Source organism: Natator depressus, chromosome 8 (genome assembly GCF_965152275.1).
Source record: "Natator depressus isolate rNatDep1 chromosome 8, rNatDep2.hap1, whole genome shotgun sequence".
In the NCBI taxonomy this organism is placed as follows: domain Eukaryota; kingdom Metazoa; phylum Chordata; order Testudines; family Cheloniidae; genus Natator; species Natator depressus.
The window spans coordinates 14,418,804-14,442,485 of record NC_134241.1 but is presented as its reverse complement, the minus strand read 5'-3'; the positions used below and the strand labels follow the sequence as shown (position 1 = coordinate 14,442,485).

General features: G+C 39.4%; 1 protein-coding gene across 1 annotated transcript; it reads left to right on the top strand.

Moving 5' to 3' along the window:
* Positions 1-280: 280 nt before the first annotated feature.
* Positions 281-23,645, top strand: MEIKIN (meiotic kinetochore factor). Its single transcript, XM_074962084.1, has 14 exons — positions 281-488; positions 3,201-3,288; positions 3,581-3,659; positions 4,806-4,866; positions 7,411-7,539; positions 9,233-9,352; positions 9,608-9,647; positions 10,237-10,301; positions 12,154-12,248; positions 13,395-13,577; positions 17,864-17,947; positions 19,090-19,215; positions 19,589-19,745; positions 23,295-23,645. The coding sequence occupies exons 1-14, from the start codon at positions 332-334 to the stop codon at positions 23,339-23,341; spliced, it is 1,431 nt and encodes a 476-aa protein (XP_074818185.1). The 5' UTR covers positions 281-331; the 3' UTR covers positions 23,342-23,645.
* Positions 23,646-23,682: the final 37 nt, after the last annotated feature.

Genomic DNA, 23,682 nt, shown 5'->3' with positions numbered 1-23,682 from the left:
GCTGGGTGGGAGGTGTGCGGTACCCCGTCTCCTGCCCCAGGGGAAGGGAAGCCTGAGTAGAATATGGCCTGAGGGGAGGGGGCTGTCCCTCCTGTGGTGAGTCAGGGGGATGCCCCTGTCCCTGAAGTGGGCTAGGGGGATGGCCTGGGGGGAGGGAAGGGGAATGCCCCTGGGGTGGGTAAGGGGGATGGCTTGGGGAGGAGGAGGGGGGTTCCCCTGCCCCTGGGGCAGGTTTTGGAGATGACATAAAGCTCCTCCTGACTGTTCTGATTCTCTTCCCTCCTGCCCCATACTCGCTTGCAGGCACTGCTGGGAGGAGAAAGAAAAGAAGATGGAGTGGTTCAAACTGCGTACCTATGCCCGACAGAGACCGAAGAATGCGTACTGCTCCTCCCCTGTACCTGGGGTGGTGCTGTCAGGTCCCCAAGGCAGCAGAAAAGCCAGCACCCTCCAGCCCTGCTGCCGCCTCTTCCAGTCCCATGCCCAAAGTAGTAACTGTTACTCAGTCTTGTCACCTCCTCTGAGTTTCCTTTAACATTCATGGGCACATTAGAAGTTTAACTGCCACTACAATGTGTGATAGGCAAAAATATAGCTTGAGGTTGGGTGGGCTTATCAAGATGCTGAGGGATAAGCTTATTAAGAGATGTTTACATGCCAGATCCCGGTAGTGCAGAGTGGGGGGGAGGGATTGTATGTATCCTAACTAGAGCCACAGTGAGGCCCCTTTGTGGTGGTGTTAGTGTAACTTGTGGAGGAGGTATTACCTGCTACCTTTCACCCTTCCCACATTAATTAGGGCGATGTGCCTCTCTCGAGATCCAATTTGACTTTATGTACGTTTTGGAGTTCTTGTTTAAATATAAACAATTTACTTCCAGAATAAAGGATGGCTAAACCAAGACAGTGAATACTCTTCAAGTCTTGGAACCCTGACGTCCCCCTTTATATCCTATAATGGATTTCTTGTTGTTCAGGGTGCATTCCATTCGATAACATTAAATGCCAATAACTGATTTTCCCTCCTGCTTGACAGGTGGGATTTCAAGGCATATTTCTCACCACTCCATTCTGGGTCTTGCTTCCATATTGGGTCCAACAGTTTTAGCCTCTGATAGTTTGAGAGGTGCAAGGAGTGGCCTGCGTATCAGCTGTGTACATTCCTTGGCCACTGCTGCATCTTGTTTGTCATGTAACCTTCATATTATGACTCTAACCTAATAAGAAAAGGGAAAATGTAGGCCCAAGTCCTGTCAAAATATAGATGCACATTGAAGTACTGTGCTTAAAAAAAAAGTCAGTTATACGTTGAATAAAAATGGCTCATCCTTATCGTCCCTAAGACAGTCCAAATGTTGTTAAATTGCTGTTTGATGTAAACAAGTTGATTTTACTTGGGATTTAAAAAGGAAAAACAGCTTGCTGGTCATGTGCTTCTGATGTATGTAACATCAAGGGTCAGTAGGCTGTAGAGAAGAAAGGGTGTCTTTGTGAGTTTTGAGTATTCCAAGCAGCAAGAGGCAGTGCATTTCAAGTGTGTGTTTGTGGGAGGGTTATCTGACAGGTAGGAAAGCATAGTTAATAAAACTTTGCAGATGGGGAAACTGGGGATGCAGTGACTTGGTCACAAGGTGGAGGTAGACCTGGGAATAGAACCCAGCGGTCTTGATTTGCTCTCTCCTTTAATCAATAGCTCTTCTAGACTGATTTAAATAGTTGTTTACTATTCATAGATATTTCCCATGGAGGGACATAATTTGTTTCCCTATGCCACCCAAGATGTGACCCTTCTTGAAACACATGACAAAACCCTTAATCACCAAGGAGAGGCACTTCAAAAACAGTTCATACTAATCCTCAGAAAAGAGAGGCTCCTTTGAGACTTGGCAGGAAGGGTCTAGGGACTTTAAAAATCTGTGTACACAGACACTGACTACAGATAGAACTTAAACTGGAGGTCTTTGTGTGAGTTGCTTATATGGGGACAGATCATGATTTATCAAGATCAGCTGTTTCATTTCCCACAAGAATTATCAAGTTTCACTCGTTTGAGAAGGAGACACTCTCTTTAAAAGGCAGTTTTTAAAACCCTGTGATTGGTTTCTGCCTTGACCCTGTTCTGCTGGTTCCCACTCTTATTTGCAGGAGCTGTTTCCGTTGGCTGAGCCACCTTGTACAATGGAATAGGTGCTGATAGCAGTCATGGAGAGGACCCATAGAGAGTTAATATGCTTATAAACTGTAAACATCTACACAAATCCAGAGGGAAAGGGCTTAGTAGGGGATGATTCTTGGCTCTGAATCCTGTCCAATCCCAAAATCCAGGGAGCCCCAGCCGGGGCTGCTGCAGAGTGCTATGTAGTGGTTGGTCTCAGTTCTGTTTTCTCCCTTGTGAATAGGACGAAATGTGCATGGAGGTGAAGCTTCGGACCCCTCTTTAAAATGATGAATTCATTAAGGAATGTCCTTACATGTGTCTGAAAATAACATCTTACCTTATTAATGCTGAAATTATAATGTCTAATTTTTCAGGATTTATGTTGGCTGTTAGCTTTTTGTAATAGTCTCATCCCCCCAAAAAATCCCTATATCCCCAAAATCCACAATGTAAAGCTAACTTGGTGATAAAATTGACTTATGTCAAATTGTACTGCAATGTTTGGGATGCAAGCAATGAAGCATGGTGTTGATTTTTCTAAGTTTTCAGTATCAGGGATGTATGTAACATTATCATTGGTAACCAATCCCTGTTAAAAAGACTTAAAAGACGACTTCTGATTTATAAATTCAGAGTTTATAATGGGTTAGTTATTAAAATCTAGTTGGACTCAAAACTTTTGCGAACCCCACAGAAAATGTCCCTTCCAAAAATTTTGATTCTGTTTTCCTGTGAAAGGGTCACACCCAGTGAGACTTGTCATACTCTGAACAGCCTGCTGTATTTCTTTAAGCCAGATGGTGTGATTTGTCTCATTATATTAGTATGTGAGCAAACAAAGCACCTGGGAAGAAACAGCAAGGTAGGATCCTCGTTCAGAGTTTTACCCCAATACTGCAAACATATTAAAGATCGATGACTGTCTCTAAATAAGATTTTTAACTTGTCATTTGTCTTCTATGACCCTGCTCATTATAGATTAATTTTATAGTTTTGCTAATGGTAGTCTTAGTTCTAAATTTAAATATTCACTTTTCTGTAGGTGTGAACGGAAATCCCAATCGGAAAGCCTTACCAAAAATCAAAGAAAACTCTGAAGTGACCAAAACAAACAGTTCATCTGATCAGAGGTCTGCGGTAACGCACATTCAAAATATACCACTATCAGTTACAATACTTAACTTCAGAGCTGCTTGTGCTAAATTCATAACTGTCTGATAGATGTTGGAGAGATGCCTACCAAATTCTGATAGCAGTTATCTATTGAACTATTTGACCACCATCTAAAAGGCTGTTTTTTAAGGACTTCCATAGAATGAGCTCTAATTTAACTTTTAATTTTAAAAATTGTAGAATGAGCTAAATTTTAGCATGTGTAATGCAAGTGCAAACTTCGTTTTGCTGTGTTTTTTCCAAACATAGTGATCAATTAAATGATGAGAAAATTACAGGTATGGAAGAAAATGAAGACATCAGGGAAAAAAGCACTATGCTGTTGAGGGTATGAACATTTTCTACTCCACCACCCTTTACTAAATCTTAATTTTTATTGGTTGGTACTATTTGGTGGAAGGTAAGATTTGGGGGGGAGCAGTGCGAGGGATGGAGTCCCTGTCTGCTGTAGGCTTAATTCTCCCCTTCTCTACAAAAGCATTACTCACAGAAAAGTCATTGGCAGTCACATGCATTTGTTTAGGGCTGAACTTGGCTTTATAGCTTTTTTTTGCACTGTGGGTTGCCAGAACAAAAACTGGTATATAACTGGTAAACATGCAGAAATACTATTACTAGCTGCTATCTGATCTTGGTCAAGTCATGTCAGGATTCTGCCTCAGTTTTTCCATCTGCAAAACTGGGATAATACTTATCTCAAAGCACTTCATAAAGGCGTTAACAAATCAGAAGTACTACATAATAGCTAGATAATGTCATTACAGCAAAAAAAACCCACTTTTTCTACAAAATCCTTTTTAGCTCAAACACATCCTATAAACTAAGTCCCATCACTTCTGACTGTAAAATGATTATCCTCAAATGTTACTGTAAAATTTATATTTGGGTGTTCCTTATTTACCTTCCATCAATTACTTTGATACCTGGGCCCTGATCGTGCAAACATTCAGCTTTATGGATGTGAGTAGTCCCCTTGAGTTCTATAAGACTACTTACGTGCATAAAATTACTTGTGTGTTTCACTGCATCGGCATCATGTTTGTGCAAATCAGTTTTACTTGTAAGCAAAAGTCAACTAGAAGGTGTGTGTGGTGTTCTCTTGCTTCATATATTTGCACTAGCCTTGCACTTCTTGCTTATGTAGAACTTTCCTTGATTGCAGAAGGCCTTCAATTGAAGCTTTATCCAAGCAATAAAATTAGGATAAAGCCAACTTTTACTAACAGTAGATTCAGAACAATAAGTCGGATGGCAATTTTGCTAATGATACATGAAAAACAGTAGGATACAACTATATTGGCTATGTGGTGCTGGCAGGTTTAATTGTCAGTTAACCTAAGTAACTTTTTTGCATAAATTTGTCATTCTCAAAACTTTTCTTTTGAATCCTTGATAATAAAAGAATAAATCTGATTACATCTCTTAATTTAGATTTGTTACTATTTTCATCTGCATCTTCCCTTGTTAATTTTAGGAATCTCTGCATATCAACTCTGAAAGTAAAGAAAGTTTGAGAAACAGTGAGACTACTTCAGGTGAGTACATTTTAGGCTATTAATATATAGAATATATACAACTTTAAAAATTGGAATTAAAGGACCGTTCTATAAATATTGCTATTACAGTACAACTTTTAGATTTGACTTCTGCATTATTCCTGTACTAGCTCAGACTGCCCTACGTTCAGAAAGTAGGGCTGTTGATAAATCAGTTAACTCACATGATTAACTCAAAAAAAAAAAGTAGCGCAGTTAATCGCACTGTTCAACAATAGAATACCAATTGAAATTTATTAAATATTTTTGGATGTTTTTCTACATTTTCAAATATATTTATTTCAGTTATAACAGCGAGTACAAGTGTTGTATTATATTTGTATGGCAAATATTTGCATTGTAAAAATGATAAAACAGTATTTTTCAATTCACCTCATAAGTACCATAATACAAGCTCTTTATTGTGAAAGTGCAACTTACAAATGTAGTTTTTTTGTTATATAACTGCACTCAAAAACAAAACCATGTAAAACTTTAGAGCCTACAAGTCCACTCAGTCCTACTTTTTAGTCAACCAATTGCTAAGACAAACAAGTTTGTTTACATTTACAGGAGATAATGCTGCCCGCTTCTTGTTTACAACGTCACCTGAAAGTGAGAACAGGCATTGGACAAGTTTAACACAAGTTGTTAGCACATTTCTATCTTTTTGCTCTTGTATTTAGCTGTGACAGGATTGAGAACCTTTTCCAGACCTGACAAAGACAAAGGTCTATATGACCTCGAAAGCTTGTCTTTCACCAACAGAAGGTGGCCCAATAAAAGAGATTACCCTCACCCATCTTGTCTCTTGAATATCCAGAGTCTGACATAACTACAGCACTGCATATTACATTCAGAAAGTACGCACTGTTTGAATCCAGGTTGGGTTTCTATTTCTGTTGATTCCAACGCGCGTTTGGTCAACTTTTGTTACAAAGTGCTTCTGAGTGGCTAATATATTTTACCTTCATTTATGAAGAGGACTCTCCTTACAAAATCGACACATCTCAGAAAAGCCCTCTTTCTCTGTATTCTTAACTTTCCAGGAGCATATAGGAATGTATTCCTGTTAGTTACGGTTTGGCATTTTAATGATCAGTATTACTTGGCCTCTTAAGATTGGCTGTAGTTATCTGAGGTTTAGGTGGAAGAGTGGTCTATCCTCAACTATTTTTGTCTAATTTTTCCCTAATCTTTCCAGTTGCAATCTTCAGTTCAGTTATACTTCTGGTGTAGTCAAGTGTCCCAGACAACAGTATGATAGAATTCTAACCCTTGAACTTGAATAATGCCTTTCAGTGAGTCTCTAAGTGTACTGAAGAAGGCCAACTGAATATAACAGGATGATCTAAGCAGATAGCCATTATGCTGTGACCCAGAGGCAGTGCTAGCCCACTGGGGACCCTAAGCAGGAATATTTTTGATCCCCCAATGCAAAATAAGCAAATAGGGGGCTCCCTTGAGCTGCTTGGGGCCCTAAAAGCAATTGTTTAGCTGACTGGCCATATGCATAATTTGAAGTAGTTTTAAAGGCTGGCAGAAGTGGTTCCTTGGGGACTTTAGTACTAGCTGGAGATAGCTGAGCACAGCATGCTCTGGCCACATCCCCATCCACCCCCAAAATGTGTCTGGGATAGGGTGGCCTGAGCAATGCACAGCAATTAGAATAGGGTCAGGATCTAGCCCAGATTTCTTTTAAAGTTTAGTCTGCTTATGCCTAGCACCAGCTCTGGCTATACCCAAGGGAATGGAGTCTCTTGTGTAACTAGCTCACTTCTGGGAGTTAATTATATAGAGAGGTTTTTAGGTGGATAATTGATAACATGTGTAAGCTCTGTGCCAGTCTCCAAAATATGTCACTGGGAGGATTACCTAGCTACTCTAATAGATCTGTGTCCTTTGGCTAGAAGAACAGTTTTGAGTGAAGGCCTGTTAATCAGGGCTATCCCTACTTTTTGAAAAGTGCCATGGGATATTCAGATTCTACCTAGACTTCCATTAGACCCCTGCCAGAAGGGATCTACTGTAGATTTAGTATCTCATTTAAAGGACAGTATATATGACTACACAGGGAGCTCTGCTGCAGTGTGAGCTTGTATATTAGTCCCCTTTAAGTTGACCCTAACCTATGGGGTTCTTTCTCTGGAGAAGGAGGATGGATGAGTTGATCCATAACTAACTTCATGCACACATCAAGAGTTTCTCCAAATACCAAAAGACCTTACCATTCTTATGACAAGCTGCTAGGCATACCAGATGGCCACATGTCTGATGCATTTTAACATTCAAAACAAATCTGTCTGCATCTTGCAGCCCAAACCTTGTCACTTCTTTAAAATGAATCTTGCATGAAATGAGTGAGAGAGTTTCTAGGCTTACAACATAAGCCAGGTTTTATTTTGCACTTTTGTGTTAAAATGTTGTATTTTAAAACTACGCATAATAATTGAAGATACTTAGCTCGTTGCAGGATCAGAATTTATACCCTCACCTGATGGTCCATTGACAATGTTTCAACCATTTTTTCCTCTTAAATTACAGGAATGACTCTGCCTACAGGTGTCTCTACCTTTCTACTGCACTGTTTGGACATGGATTCCAGTACAGAGTCTACTGATAGCATGAATAGTTGCCCATCACCTGAAATATTCAGGGATGAAGACAGTTTAGGTAAAACTTAATTTTCAAATTGGATTTTCAGCCTGATGTAGAAAGATATGATGGATGTAGAAAGATACATAGATATAGTTAATTATACTATTATATCTGAATATTTGTATCTTTCACTCCTTGGGTCAGATCTCTGGATTGAGCCAGGCTGTGCTCATTGCAGGATCTACAGGGGCTTGATCCTCCAATCTAGGGGCTGACTGGCCATATGCATAATTTTGAAGTAGTTTTAAAGGCTGGCAGAAGTGGTTCCTTGGGGACTTTAGTACTAGCTGGAGATAGCTGAGTACAGCATGCTCTGGCCACATCCCCATCCACCCCCAAAATGTGTCTGGGATAGGGTGGCCTGAGCAATGCACAGCAATTAAAATAGGGTCAGGATCTAGCCCAGATTTCTTTTAAAGTTCATGCTTCAGAGGGGTAGCCGTTTTGGTCTGGATCTGTAAAAGCAGCAAAGAATCCTCTGGCGCCTTATAGACTAACAGACGTATTGGAGCATGAGCTTTCGTGGGTGAATACCCACTTGGTCGGATGCATGTAGTGGAAATTTCCAGAGGCAGGTATAAATAGCAAGCAAGAATTGGGCTAGGGATAACTAGGTTAGTTCAATCAGGGAGGATGAGGCCCTCTTCTTGCAGTTGAGGTGTGAACACCAAGGGAGGAGAAACTGCTTTTGTAGTTGGCGAGCCAAATCACAATCTTTGTTTAATCCTGAGCTGATGGTGTCAAATTTGCAAATGAACTGAAGCTCAGCAGTTTCTCTTTGAAGTCTGATACCTGCCTTTGGAAATTTCCACTACATGCATCCAACCAAGTAGGTATTCACCCACGAAAGTTCATGCTCCAATATGTCTGTTAGTTCTATAAGGTGCCACAGGACTCTTTGTTGATTTTAAAGTTCATAACCGTTAATTAGGGACTAAAGCAGGTAAAGTTAGAATTTTAAAAAAATCAAAGGGAAAGATATTTTGAACTTGCGTACAATAGAAAAGCATTTAACATATGCAACAAAACTTTACTTTTCTATGTATATGTACTCCTTTAAGGATGTCCACTCTGACAGGTGTCAGTATTGGATAACAAAATAAAGACACTGAACATTTAAACATGGAGCACAATGTAAATGCTGAAAGATCCCCCTAGTTCTGGTGCATCCTGTTCCCTATATCATAGACACTGCATGTTGCCTTGATGCGCAAAGAAAATCTGTTGGACTGTTAATCATACTTGTTGTTCACTATCCAGTTAGACTCATTCTGCCTTTCCACAGACCTTAGCTTTAAATGTTCAAAAGTCTGACCTTTTTTTGTGGGCATGAATTCATGTTCTTCAAGTGCTATTGGCCAGAATAGGCCTACATATTGTGCCTTTTGACAGTCTAGGCCTAATGTTTTAAATGCTTCGAGATCCTTGGATAAAAATTGCATTTGCAGTGTATGCTGATCTACTATATTGCATCAGAGATTTCAGCTGTGATTATATTAAAAAACAAGAAAGGAAATTATGGGTTTTTGCTTCTGCAAGGTATGTAGGGAAGAGATTGGCTGCAACAGCTGGCAGAGGACCTCTCACAATGCATTTCACCCTAAATGAGGGACTTATCTTTCAAACATCACAGGTCTATATTATACATTTGTTAAAGGAATTAACTACAGAGTGAAAGGCAACTTCCAACTGTATCTTTTGTGTTCAGACAGAAATAATTCCAATCCTGAGGAATTTCTCAAATATAAGAATTCTACTCTCCTGGACACCAGCAAAGCAGTGACCATAGATAAGATGCTGCCACTTTCAAATCTTTCAGAGATATTAGGTAACTCCTTTTTATATTAAATTATTTCAAATGCTTATTTCACTTAATTTAAAACTAAATAGAGTTCACTCTAGAAAGACCTTATAAGTCTCTATGCTTTAGTTAATTCATTGGAAAGGCCCTTCTGCACTACAGTGAATAGCACCTCAAGATAATGTTCATGTTTATAATACACTTTATATAAATATTAATATGTAGTAGGATATCCTCTACCTTTCATAGCTATCTTTAAATTTAAACTTTCTTGTCTTTTAGAGGCCATATCAGAGGGTCATCAAGACCAGTATGTTGGGAGGTAATCTTTAAAGCGGAGAATTTGACTTAATTTTTAATAAACCTACAAAGCACACATGTATCATTATTTTGTCCCATATATGCAAATTAATGTCCTGATCTACAAATACTTGTGCTCCTGATTGATTTCACTCTGAGCAGCCCCACTGGTTTAAGTGGGACCGATCAATTAAGATAAGTGGGTGAGTAAGTGTTTGAAGAGTTGAGACAAATGTCTACTAAAACAAGCAAACTTCTTGGATTTTAAGTGGCTCCACTACACACTACCTAAATTTTTCGGTATTCTTCTGGATATATTTCACTATATAGTACTTGATTTTAGATACTTCTTTTTGCTTTCTGCAGTCTTTAAATTATAAAATCCCTTCATATTCTTAATCTGCTTGATTTGATAAACTGTAGGTATTTGAATCATTTGATCAGCTATTTTGTGTGGAAAAATTACATTAGAAAAAAATGTAACTGAACTCCTAAGTTGCTTTGATGAAAATGAAGAGGAAAGTTTAGAGCTATCTTATAATTAGTTTTCTGTAATTATTTTGCTGTCTAAATTTTAAGATACTTATAACAGAATTTTCATTTATTATCAGAGAGTCACCATCAAAATGCAATAAAGATTCTTCTGAATTGATGAATGTTTCAACAATTGTAGCAGGTAAAACATGGCCTAAAATAGTTGTACTACTTGCAAATTAGTAGTCTATTAAATTTTTTTATTCCACTTTAAACTTATTTGGAGTCTGCTACCAGTTACACTGATTCCCAAAGAATTCTGTCTTACTAGATCCTATCAACCTAGTGACAGCCTAGCCCTCTACCTTGCAGAAAACCAATAAGGAACATTGCTATTCAAGACAGCACGTCTTGGTAACACAGTTAATTGGATAACTGCTTACATTAATTTGCCACCTAATCTCCTCTGCTGGTGACTTCAGTGTGTTTTGAGAGATCTCAGCATGCAGGAAGGATTATTTTAGGGAATATAAAGACTGAGTGTACTGGAAGGAAAGGGCTCATAATAGCTAATATTGGTAGGGAAAAGGGTTTGACTTGTTGGTCTTATTGGCAGGGGGTAGGTGAGAAGCAGTTCCTTGCTTTTATTTTTCACTGTATTTAACATCTGGCAGAGACAAGTACCATTGAGGTTAAGTGCTTTTAAAAAAAAAATCTAAACTATATAGTTCTTAAATCTCAGAAAAGAAGCTAAGAAGGTCTATTAAAAGTAAAATGTTCTGTTTTTAATAGACTTTAAGATTAGAAGGGACCATCATGATCACCTAGTCTGACAGTCTGCACATTGTAGACCACAGAACCTCACCCACCTACTCCTGTAATAGATCCATAACCTCTGAGTTACTGAAGTCCTCTGATGATGATTTAAAGACTTCAAATTGTAGAGAATCCACCTATTAAACTACTTTAAATTTGCAAGTGATCAGTGCCCCATGCTTCAGAGGAAGGTGACCCCAACACCAGGGTCTCTGCCAATCTGATTCAGAAGAAAATTCTTCCTGACACCAGATATGGCAGTCAGTTAGACCCTGAGCATGTGGACAAGACCCACCAGCCAGACACCTGGGAAAGAATTCTCTGTAGTAACTCAGAGCCCTCCCCATCTGGTGTCCCATCACTGGCCATTGACTATATTTGCTGTTAGCAAATCTCTTGCTATCTATAACCAAAACCATAGAAACTTCCATTATCTTTTATATGAAACTTACAGCCCAGGTCTCCCTATTAGAACCAGGCTTGTGCCTGACCCATTAGCGCTCTCAAAGCCTGAGCTTTGCTATGAGCAGGAGAAGGGAGGGGGAAGGAACCTCTTTGTTAAAACCCCTTCCGTAAGAACTAGGTTTCATCCAGAACACCGTCAACTTTTACGGGAAACCAAACCCCCTCTGTATACCAGTTAATCACATATAGTGTCCAATGAAAAAGGCAATTTCTTACCTTCCCCTATAATTAAAAAATAAAAAAAGTTTAATTTAGCCAGATACTAGACTGCTAATTCTTATATTTTGAGTCTTGTTTTTTTTATTTTGTTTGTGGTATTTGAAGGTGAAGGCTCTATTAATATCATGAGTGGCTCCTGATAACTCAAATTCTGAATGAATTCCAACTAATTTTGCAGTTTTGGCCACAGTCCAAAAAATTGCTTAATTTTTTTTCTGGTTAATTTGGGCTGAAAATATCAGCACAGGCAGACCCCATCAGAGGCTGCTTCCTGACTTATATAGTGTTTGCTCTCTGCTCTGTGGTTTGTGTGCAAAGCTGGGCAGCAGCAGAGGGAGCAGTAGGGAGACAGGTGAGCAGGAAAAGCACTCTAAACTTCTCCTACCAAGGACTGAACCAGGAACAGAGCAAAATCAGGGAGCAAGAGAAGCAAACTCTGCATGTGGATTTTGTGGCATGATCTGTGATTCTCTCTTTCAAGGGATAATTTACAATGCAGGGATGGAGAGCATCTATGCTCCTTTTCTCCAATAAACCAATTATTTTCATCACAGGAAAACAAGTGTGTAAAATTGTGTCTACTCCGGAAAAAACTCCGGATATAAAAAGGAGTACATTCTCTTCATTACCTGCAAGACCAAAGAGACAGGTGAGGGTTTTAATGATTAATATACCTTGTTGTAATTTGAGCACCCATATATCACTAGGAGAACTAAAAAAAGTGTAATATCTTGATGGGCCGTGTTTCCTAAATGTTTTTGAAGGCAATTATTTTTGCAGGTCTTTGGTAATGGTAAGTGTAAAGAACCTGGGAGATAGCTGTATCTTTTAGGTGTTCTAGCTTGCTGACTGTTACATGGGTGCAAAGAATTAATTCAGTCCTGAGTGATTTTTGCACCTCTGCAAGAATCCAAAGACACTGGCTTTAGACCACCCTGATTACTGGTGCTTAATTGACAATACAGATGTAAAAACCTTTTGTTGTTCTTTGTCTATCCAAAGGAGGCACTACCATCTCTATCTTGGGACAGAGTAAGGGCTTTTAGAAAGTGGACACTGTTAAAAGCCTCAGACCTGAAGCTGACTGGCAGAGACAGTCTGCAGAGACTGTAAGCTGGCTTCCAGAGAAAGGGGGGAGCAGGCAGGATAAGTAGGCCTACCCAAATTTGAGGGAAATCTTAAGCTTAGGTAAGGCAATAAGGCATGTAGATACCTTGTTTTAACCCCTTTCACTGTGATTGCAATGTTCCTATGGATAAATAATGCTTGGTTTTGAAGAAACTTCCACGTCACTGCATCTACCTACTGTTCACAGCTCCAAAAGGGAAGTCTATAGCAGGGTCCAAGCCCAGTTGGACCTTCTGAGGAAACATGGTTGGTAAACAGGAGTTGTAAGCAGATGACTCAATCTAAAGGTCATGGGATTCCACTCTGAGAGTAGTATAGGCACTTGGCCTATCACTTAAAAGGGGTGCCTCTGGAGAGACCGAGTGAGGGTCACTCTGGAACCATGCCGGAAGTAATACTAGATTTGTGTGCATTTTGAGGCAGGGAGAGTGTGTGTGTGTGTGCAGTGTCTAGCGCAACAGAATCCAGAGCCCTGATTGGGTGGCCAGGTGCTACTGCCTACATTGATTAATTTAACTGTGCTTAACTAGATCTAGGAGTGTGGTGTAAGGCAATAATCTGACTCTTAAGAATCGATGTATTGTGCTGTCCTTTTGTCTGGCACTTCAGATGGTGACAATGGGGGTCCATTTTATAATATGAAGTATAATTGTTCATCTCATTATAGCTTGATAACCAAACTGCTAATCCTAAAAACATGAAGTGCCGGAAAAAAGTAAAATTCAGCAGTCTGTTAACGAGTGAGACATCTTCATGCCATCAGCTTGCATCTCCTGCAGAACGCATTTCAACTAAATCACATGAGTTGACAGCGGAAGTGCTGCCATCCAAACAACCAGACATTGAGATGGTAAGCATTTCTACTGTGCTGTTTACCCATGGAGGCTTAAAATGAGGAGTTCCCACAGATAAAAGAATTCCACTGGGCAATGATGGAAGCTGTGAAGGTTGATACAAAGCTGCAATCTCGAAATGACAAGTATCAGGCAAACTGAGTATATATTCACTTTGAAGCAGTGGAAGTTAGGCTTACATTTACATAGGCCATTTTCAGCCTTCCTTGTACACCCAGAATGCCCACTGACGCATAAGTGTCCTGAGTGCACAAGGCGTGCAGGATCAGGCCCTATATTGATGAAAATGAATCTGGTTAGAGTATGTTATACTCATTTTGGTCTTGTGTATACTAAGCTTCTGGTTGGTTAACATCTCCATTCTTTCATTAACAGTGGACGGAGTGCTAGTGTAGAATGCCAAGTGGCATCTTCACCACCTGCTCTGAGTAGTGTTAGAGTATGTAGTAAAGATTCCAGCAGCTGGTCCACACTAGTGCTTTGATCATTGGTAGTGCAACAGTTAGGAATTCTAACAAAAAGCTTGGTCTAGACCAGTGGTGGGCAACCTGTGGCCCTCTGGCCGCACGCAGCCTGTCAGGGTAATCCACTTGTGGGCCGCAAGACAGTTTGTTTACATTGACCGTCCACAGGCACGGCTGCCCGCAGCTCCCAGTTGCCGCAGTTTGCTGTTCCTGGCCAATGGGAGCTGCGGGAAGGCCTGTTGTATGGCCTTGAGGATTGTGTGTCTTATGCAGCAGTAGAAATTAGAGTGGAATTCAATGGGAGAAGAGTTAGGCCAGTGCTGTGATGCTTTGGAACAAATCAAATCTGCTGCATGCAACATGTCTGTCTCAGACACTATAAGTAAGGCTAAGATTATGTCACGGAATTCCGTGACTTCCAGCGACCTCAGTGACTCTGGGGGCCCTGCAACTGATCAGCCTCCACGAGCAGCAGGGGACCCTCGCGCAGTGGTGGGACGTCCTGCAACTGGCCAGCTGCCACAGCCGCCGGCGACCCCTGAGCTGCCCAGCTGCCCCAAGTAGCTGGGGCCCCACTGCAGCTCCCAGTTGCCAGCAGCGGCAGCAGAGGAACCCCAGAGCTGCTCAGTGGCCACGGGCTCCCTGCAGCTCCCAGACACTGGAGCTGCTTGGGGGCAGCGGGCCCGCTGCAGTTCCTCAGCCTTCATCGCTAGCAGGCCCCCCTGCAGGGAAGTGGGGGGGACCCCCCAGCTCCAGTCCCGCAAGGCAGCAGGGGGACCCCTCCTAGCCCCTAGACAATGGGGTCCCTGCAGCTCCCAGCTGCTGTGGGATGAGGGCAGGATGCTGGACCCTCCTCCCTCCCCATTTTGTTAGGGATGTTTTTTAGTAAAAGTCAGGGACAGGTCACGGCTTCCATGATTTTGTTTTTTGCCTGTGACCTGTCAATGACTTTTTTACTAAAAATATCCCTGACACAATCGTAGCCTTAGCTATAAAACAATCTAAATGAAATGGGAACTTCCCTGGGAATGAATACTACCCTGCATGCTTCATGAAGACATCTGTAGCATAAAAAGCACAGCAAAGAGTTTGGGAAACTTGGAAAAATTTAGCCTGAGGAGAGGCAGCAAAAATAGTTGGTCGCTTTCTCAGATCTCTACATTTTTCATGGCTTTTGAAAAGAAATAGGCAAAAATGTGCATAAAATCATTTACGTGTACGACTGGAAGGAATCTCAGTAGGTCATCTAATCCCATTCTCTGCACTCAAGGCAGGACTAAGTAATAATTAGACCATTGCTGACAGGTGTTTGTCTAACATGTTCTTAAAAATCTCCAGTGATGGAGATTCCACATTCTCTCCAGGCAATTTGTTCCAGTGCTTAACTATCCTGACTTTTACGAAGTTTTTCCTAAAGTCTAACTCCCTTGCTGCAATTTAAGCCCATTGCTTCTTGTCCTGTCCTGTCAGATTATGGAGAACAATTTTTCACCCTTCTCCTTGTTACAATCTTTTATGTACTAAAAACTGTTATGTCCCCCTCCCTCAGTCTTCTCTTCTCCATATTAAAACCAATTTTTTCAATCTTTCCTCACAAGTCATGTTTTCTAGACCTTTAATCATTTTTGTGGCTCTCATCTGGACTCTCTAATTTGTCCGCATCATTCCTGAAATGTGGCACCTAGAACTGGACACAATACTTCAGCTGAGGCCTTATGAGTGTAGAGTAGAGGAATTATTTCTTGTATCTTGCTTACAACACTCTTGCTGATGATACTTCCTAGAATGTTTGCTTTTTTTTTTTGACAGTGTTACACTGACTCATATTTAGCTTGTGATGCACTACAACCCCCAGATCCCTCTCTGCAGTACTCCTTCGTAGGAAGACACTTCCTATTTTGTTATGTATGTAATTGTTCCTTCCTAAATGGAATACTTTGCATTTGTCCTTATTGAATTTCATCCTATTTACTTCAGACCATATCTCCAGTTCGTGCAGATCATTTTGAATCCTAACCTCCAAGGCACTTGCAACTGCTCACAGCTTCGTATCATCCACAAACTTTGTAAGTGTACTCTATTCCATTATCCAAATCATTTATGAAGATATTGAACAGAACTGGACCCAGGACCTATCCCTCCAGGACCCCACTTAATATGCCCTTCCAGCTTGACTGTGAACCACTGATAACTACTCTCTGGAAATGGTTTTCCAACCAGTTATGCACCCACCTCATAATAGCTTCATCTAGGCTATATTTATGAGGAGGTCATGTGAGACCGTATCAAAAGCCTTACGAAAGTCAAGATCTATTAAATCTACCACTGACCCCCTATGCACAAGACTTGTTACCCTGTCAAAGAAAGCTATTCGGGTAGTTTGAAATGATTTGTTCTTGACAAATCCATGTTGACTGTTACTTATCACGTTATCTTCTAGGTGTCTAGAAATTGATTGCTTGATTATTTGCTCTATTCTCTTTCTGGATACTGAAGTTGAGCTGACTGGTCTGTAATTCCCCAGGTTGTCCTTAATTCCCTTTTTATAGATTGGTACTATAGTTGCCCTCTTCCAGTCCTCTGGAATCTCTCCCATCTTCCATGAAGAAAAGGAGTACTTGTGGCACCTTAGAGACTAACCAGGTGCCTCAAGTACTCCTTTTCTTTTTGCAAATACAGACTAACACGGCTGTTACTCTGAAACCTGTCATCTTCCATGAGTTTTCAAAGATAACCACTAATAGTTTGGATAGCTCCTTGAGTATTCTAGGATGTATGTCTTCAAGCCCTGCAGACTAAGACATTTAACTTGTCTAAGTCATTTTTAACTTTCCCCCTATTTTAGCCTCAGTTCCTACCTCATTTTTGCTGGCTTTCACTGTTAGATGTCTGATCACTACTAACCTTTTTGGTGAAAACTGAAACAAAGTTGTTAGCACTTCCACCATTTCCACATTTTCTGTTATCTTCCCCCCTTTCCTCCATACTGAGTTTGATTCACAAAAACAAAGTATGTGTGTGGGGGAGACCCTAAAAATGACTTAACATCAGCCTCAGGCCTCCAAATGCTGGTTTTTGGATCACTTTGTGTATTGTATGTTTCTTCTTTCTTCAGTATGTTTAGGCTCTTCCAACTATTAAATTCCAAAACAAATCAGACTTTCTGAATTATGCCTTACTCAAAACTGAAAGCCTGAGTAATACATGTTCAGAGGACTTTTCACCCTCCACAGTAAGTGACTGCAGAATTAATATGGCAGAATTCATATGAAGTGGAATTCATATGGCTGCAGAAAATCAAAATAAGTCACAAGTCTGGATTTTTAAAAATGATCAGATTCCCTCAAGGGCAAATACATTAAACTAAATTAATTCTGAAAGTTGTGGATGGATATGAAGTGGATTGCTTTGGAGACAAAACTAGTTAGTGTCACTGACAACTAGTATCTTCTATCTTGTTTCCTAATTCAGAATGATTTGGAGAATACAGGGAAGAGATATAATTGCTATCAGACCACTAGACAGGGAAGAAGTGTCTAATCTATCCATCTGAGGGTGGGGTTGAGGAGTAAACTCTCGTCCCTTTATGCTGCAGTAAACTGATTCCATGCCTTCATTTAAAGAATACAAGAACAAAAGTAACATGAATGTAGGATAAACTGTAACTTTACCTTTTAGATCAGTTTCTTAAAATTTTAATAGACTCCCAGAATATACCATTTTGTACAAAGGGAATAGAATAGGACCCCAAATTACTAATGAAGGAAATTGCCAAGAATATTTTTGATGTTTACATGCTCTCTTGTATTTCTAAATAGGAAATGAATTCTAAAGTATTGATCACAGAAAAAAATAGACAATTGCTAACAAGCACAGCATACTTTCAGCCAGAAGAATTAGAGGTGAGATGAATATACAAAACACTACTGGGTACTATCTTTTTTTAATATGGTAAAACAGTTAAGTTAAAGTTGATCTTTTTTTATAAATTGAGACTGTTTGGGAATAAATTAGATGTACAATTTGTACGCCTCACTTATGCATGCAATTACCTGATTTGCGACACATTTTTAAGTTACAAACAATTGTGCAGCAAATCCAGTCAACTGGATGTTTCTTAGAATACCTACTTGTTAAAATTGAATGTTTGATTTTTAAAATGATTTTATATAGTTAAATGAACACCTTACAGCTTTATTTGCACCAACATATTTCAAAAATATTTGTTAAAAACAAATGCCACCTATATTTAAATTGTATTTTAAAAACCTTTAATTCCTTAGATTAATGCATTAGTTTTTATCTTTGTGCAGGACACATGAGATGAATTCAGACATAACAAACTGCACAGTTTTAGAGAGATGCTCCTTCAATAGGAAGACTCCATAATATGGAACCAAATTATTCAGAAGGAAGATGTACTGGCTCTCTCCAGTATTGTGTGTTGATATAATACATCAAGCTTTTTCTGTTGAACCTGCTTTGGATACTCAAATTTATTAACCCTAACAAGCCACGTGAGAGACATATTAACATTATTCCCATTTTATACATGCAGATACTAAATCAGAGCATAAAGATTTCTACACTGCAGCTGGGAGGGAGATTCCCAGCCCTGATACAGACTGCTTGCGCAAGCATGCTAAAAATAGCATCGAGGATGTTGTGGCACTGGCTGAGGCTTGGGCTAGACACCTGCACTCAGACCCAGGGGATTGGGTGGGTTTGAGCCCAGAAGGCTAGCCTGAGCTTCTTTCAGTGCCGCAACATCCACTCTGTTGTTTTCAGTGCACTACCATGAGCCCCTCTATTGCAAGTCTGTCTACCTGGGCTGGGAGACTCCCTTCCAGCTGCAGTGTAAGACATATCCTAAATGATTTACCCAAGGTGACTCTTCAGTGATTTGGGAGTTCTCTCAATACAGGCCATCTCTCACTTAGGAGCTAGCCAATTTGAATTTAGTTTTGTTTATTACCTTACCAGTAAATCAGCTGAATTTTAAGTACATATTACTGATATTGCTTATATTTTGGTTGAGGTGTAGTTTAACTTGTCACCAGTGCACAAGGCCTCTTGTGGTGAAGACTTATTCCTAAATTCAACGGGTCCATATGTAAACTCAAAAGAAATTGCTCCTTCATCTTTGAGTTCAGAAGAAAAAATTTATCAGGTTGTAATCTTGATATATATTTTTTTAGCCCTAGCCTAATAGTTTCATGATAGAATGCATTAAGAGTATTATAATAATATACACAGTTGACTAGAACTTAATGATAAAAATATTTAAATGCTTGACTTTAAAAGTGTCTTGAATATTTTGAGAACTGTTGCTATAGTATTTAATTAAATGTACAAGAGTAATCTTAGTTTAATATTCTGTAGTAATATCCTTGATATCTGTGATCTCTAATGGCTCTATTCCTCCCTCTCTTTGTACAAACTCCTACTGATATCAAGACCTTCCCTTAAAGAAGGTGTGTGAGAAGATCACTTACATGCCAATAGCTGTTGTATAACTGGAGTTGCTTCACTCTTCTTTTCAGTCTCTGCATAACAAAGAAACACAAAACAAGAAATCAAATACAAAAAACAAAGAAATCTGCTCTATTATTAAAACGTCACCAGGGCTTAGGGTCTCCATGGTTCACCGAACTCCAGTAAACAGAAACACATTGCATCCCCCTGAAGGAATACCTGAAGGTAACAGAATATAGAAAATTGTTTCATATGCAAATGATAGAAATACTTGCTTGGGCATGGGAGTTGTAGTTTCTTTAAAACACACACCCCTGCATCTGAGAGATGGAAAAATTATAATAAAAGTGGTGCAACAGAGAAGCATAGATGTTCTCCGTAAGATTCGAAGAGGAAAGCTGTCATTTTATTGAGCTTCCCAAATGAAACACCTTTCACACCTGTGTAGTGAAATCACCGTGCATTATAGGGAGAGTGTTCAAGAAATTTCCCGAAACTCTAACTGGACCCTATCCTCCATGCGAGGGCCACAGATAGTTGCAGTTTTGCATTTGCTTGTCCACAGAGATTACATGGGTCCTTTTGGTCACCCCCAAAAGGACAGGAAGGAGGTATTAAAATTGGACCTACACAACTTATCAAGGCATTGATCCTCTGCCACACCTTTGCTTTTCCAATGATAACAGCCTCACTTACCCACTTTTCTGATGCTTCAGGTACCTCTGTACTTTAGGTCCATGCTGCCCTATGGTTGGGAATAAAACTCCATGTCAATATTTATGAAGCTGCCACCATATCTTTTCTAAATCCTTCCTTAAAACCCACCTTTGCCATGATGCTGACAAATCATACTCTGGAATTGGTTAGGCTAGTGGCCAGCTGAGGCTTTTAGTTTTCTGCTAAACATTGCCCATTTTGTTGCATCTTCCTCTTCCATCCCACTTGTTATCTTGTCGAGCCCTATAACTTGTTTGAATAAATCATATCTTCCAGAAAAGCATCCAGTCTTTATTTTGAAGACTTTTACAAGATGGCGCATCTACCACTTCCCTTGATAGTTTGTTCCAATGGTTAATTGCCCTCCCTGTTAAATATTTGTGCCTTATTTCTCATTTGAATTTGTCTGGCTTGAGCTTTCAGTCACTGGTTCTTGTTTTGCCTTTTCCCTGCTGGATTAGTGCTCTTAAGTAACTGGTATTTTCTCACCATGAAGGTACTTGTACACTGGAATCAAGTCACCTCTCGGTATCCTTTCTGATAGGATGAATGGTTTCCCCCCTCTATGGCATTTTCTCCAGCCCACGAACAATTTTTGTGGCTCCCTTCCCTATTTTTCCCAACATCCTGTTTAAAACATGAACACCAGAACTGGATGTAGTATTCCAGATTTTGGTCTCACTAATACTGTAAACTTTTCATTTGCAGATTTCTTAGCATGCCTCTGGATGGCATGTCTCTACTCAGTAGTTAAGTTTAAGACATTCTTCTAGTTTTAAGAATGTTATTTCTTTCAAGAACTTTTTCAGAAAAACTAATTACAGCTAGTTGGCCATTTAGACTATGGCATTATTTAGCTTCAACCCAGAGACGAGACACTAGCACAAAATGGCTCATGGATGTTTTTAATGCAAAAGATATTGTTTACATTTTACCATGTTAAAAGAATACATAGATCATCTAGAATATAGTCTAAGTGCTTTTCAAAATGTGTCAAAATTATCAATAGCTACTCCTCTGTATAGATATAGGAGTACAGTGACAAGGGAGTGTTCTCTTTTCATCTTGTGCACAATGGCATTAGAAAAATGCAGAACCTATTCCAAAATAACTGGTAGTAAGTAACTAAAATAAACATTGGTTCAGGAATAATGGGACACTTGTAAAACATAATGAGATCCAATTCTAAATCAAGATGTACACATTTATAAAGCATTACAAACTGCTTATTCATGAGCAGAAGGGGAATTCAGAGCTTCTTTGCTGTTCTAGTTTTTTGAGCTCTTTCTCATAGCAGAAGCGTTAGCAAGATGGTAGGCTGGGTTTGCATGTAGCCTTTACCTTGAAATCTGAAATCAAATTCCGATCAGGTCACAAGTAGACTCATGAAATCTTTTTAAAATATCCACCGTCCATTATAAACTCATTTAACCTTCCTGGGGGGGAGGTGGTAGAAATTAGTTGTTCTTGGCTACCTTACAGTGGGCTTGATCCTGCAATGGACTGAGAATTCTGGCCCTAGCCCAGCAAAGACATGCTTAACATCAAGCATAAGAATATTCCCATTGAAGTTAAGGCATTAAGAATATGCTTAAAATTAACCACGTGTGACTACTTGCACTGATTTCAATGGAAATATGCTTATGTTTAAAATTAAGCATGTGCCTAAGTTTTCCTGGATTGGGGTCAGTGTGTTCAGTATCTTGTAGAATTGAGCCTCATACGTACATTTCCCATAATACCCTACTTTCCGTGAATGGATTATCCAGTTTTTTCATATTGTAGCTCTGGCATGTTATAGGACTCCTCTATTGAAATGTTTCAAATTATAAACACTGCATTGGAAAACTCCTCTTTTTTGAGAAAGTACTGTGCTGTACATAAGACTTGGAGAACTGAATGTTTAAACTTAGGTTCTCAAAAGTACTGAGCACTTAAGAGCTCCTATTAACTTAAAAGTTTGAGACTGATATTTAACTTTACGTAATTGTTACATTTAATGCATTAAGTGAAACTAATTTACTAAAAACTTATGCTATTGGTATTTAATCTGTCAAATTTCTAATAGCTGTACAAAAATGTTTAAATCCCATTTGTTTTTGTTCCTCTTTCTGCATATATTTTCCCCTCTATATACGGTCTACTTCCACTTCATCTATTTCTGTGATCCTCCTTCACCCCCTTTAAATTTCACTTGTGGAGGATCTGATCATAGTTCTGTAGAGTAGATGTCAATTCATTTGGGGTATTCTGTGTGCAGAATGGTTCCAGGTTCAGTCCTCTGGTAAGTATGTAAAAGGCAAACTTAAGGTATTAAACTCAAAATACTGTTAGCTCACTGTAAGCATGTCTTTTCAGGCATTTGTCTTGTTAAGCTATCAGAAACATGGGTACACCTAAAGAATTCCTAGAACAATATCCTGAAATTCATTTCCATGTAATTGTCACGCACATACATTTCTGCATATACTGGCAATCACTGAGAAATACTTTATTGTATGTAGACAATAGCCACTTACTAATAAGAGCAGGATCAGGACAGTACTTCTTATCTGTAACTTTTAGGGGGAAAATGTCTGCAGAACAAATAGCTGCACAAATTTTAAATACTGTTATCCTGAGGGTCACCAGATGGCGCAGTTGCACGTAGTCTTACAAGGTCTCATTATTAGTGAGAGTACTGTTCTTTCTCTGAAGAAATACTTTTTGACACTTCTTTTTAGAGGAGCCGTGGCAAGAAGTAAAAGCGAGTTTGCTCTGTTCCTTAATCTTTCTAACTAGTCAGCTCTTGAAACAGTTGCTTCCTGGGAATCTGTTTTTGGCTGAGATTTTTAAGAGGGGATTGCCGGCATGCTGTGACCACCTCTGTCAAGGGCTGGGGTATATAATGTAAAATAAACAAGTTGTATTAAGAATATACCCAAACTTTGCATTGCTGATTTCTCCTCTAACAGGAAGCTGACCTGTAAGGCCCTGGTACCTGCTATTTTAGACTGATATATTTTAGAGAGAGTTTTTACATGTATGATAAATTTTTACCCTTACATTATTTTTCAGATGTTATTACAAGTACCAAAAACTGGGTCTACAGTGACCATGGATGAGCTCTTTGGTTTTCTTCAGGAGTCAAATGAAAGAATTAAAGGTCCCACTGTAAGGGGCGGAAGTATATGATCACAATATAGAAGAGGAGGCTCACAGAAGTGTAACCTGCATTGTATAGTGTAGTCCATTATCTACAGATGTCAGTTGTTGAGGCATTTGAAATAGCGTGTTCACACATGCCTTGCAGGAAGTTCTTAATGATTTGTTTAAAAAAAATTGTACAAATGAGTAATATTTCAACTCGGGCAGTGTTCTGTAGGTGCACCATATATTCAATTAATTGAAAATATGCATGGAGGGATGGGTGATTAAATTCTATTAAATAGAAACATTTGGATTG

Bases quoted from the DNA above. Each gene is read 5' to 3' on its own strand.
- MEIKIN (XM_074962084.1), top strand. From the start codon at position 332: ATGGAGTGGTTCAAACTGCGTACCTATGCCCGACAGAGACCGAAGAAT. The intron at 7,540-9,232 runs GTAAAACTTAAT...TTTTGTGTTCAG, and splicing joins CAGGGATGAAGACAGTTTAG to ACAGAAATAATTCCAATCCT. The intron at 17,948-19,089 runs GTGAGATGAATA...GTTGAGGTGTAG, and splicing joins TTCAGCCAGAAGAATTAGAG to TTTAACTTGTCACCAGTGCA.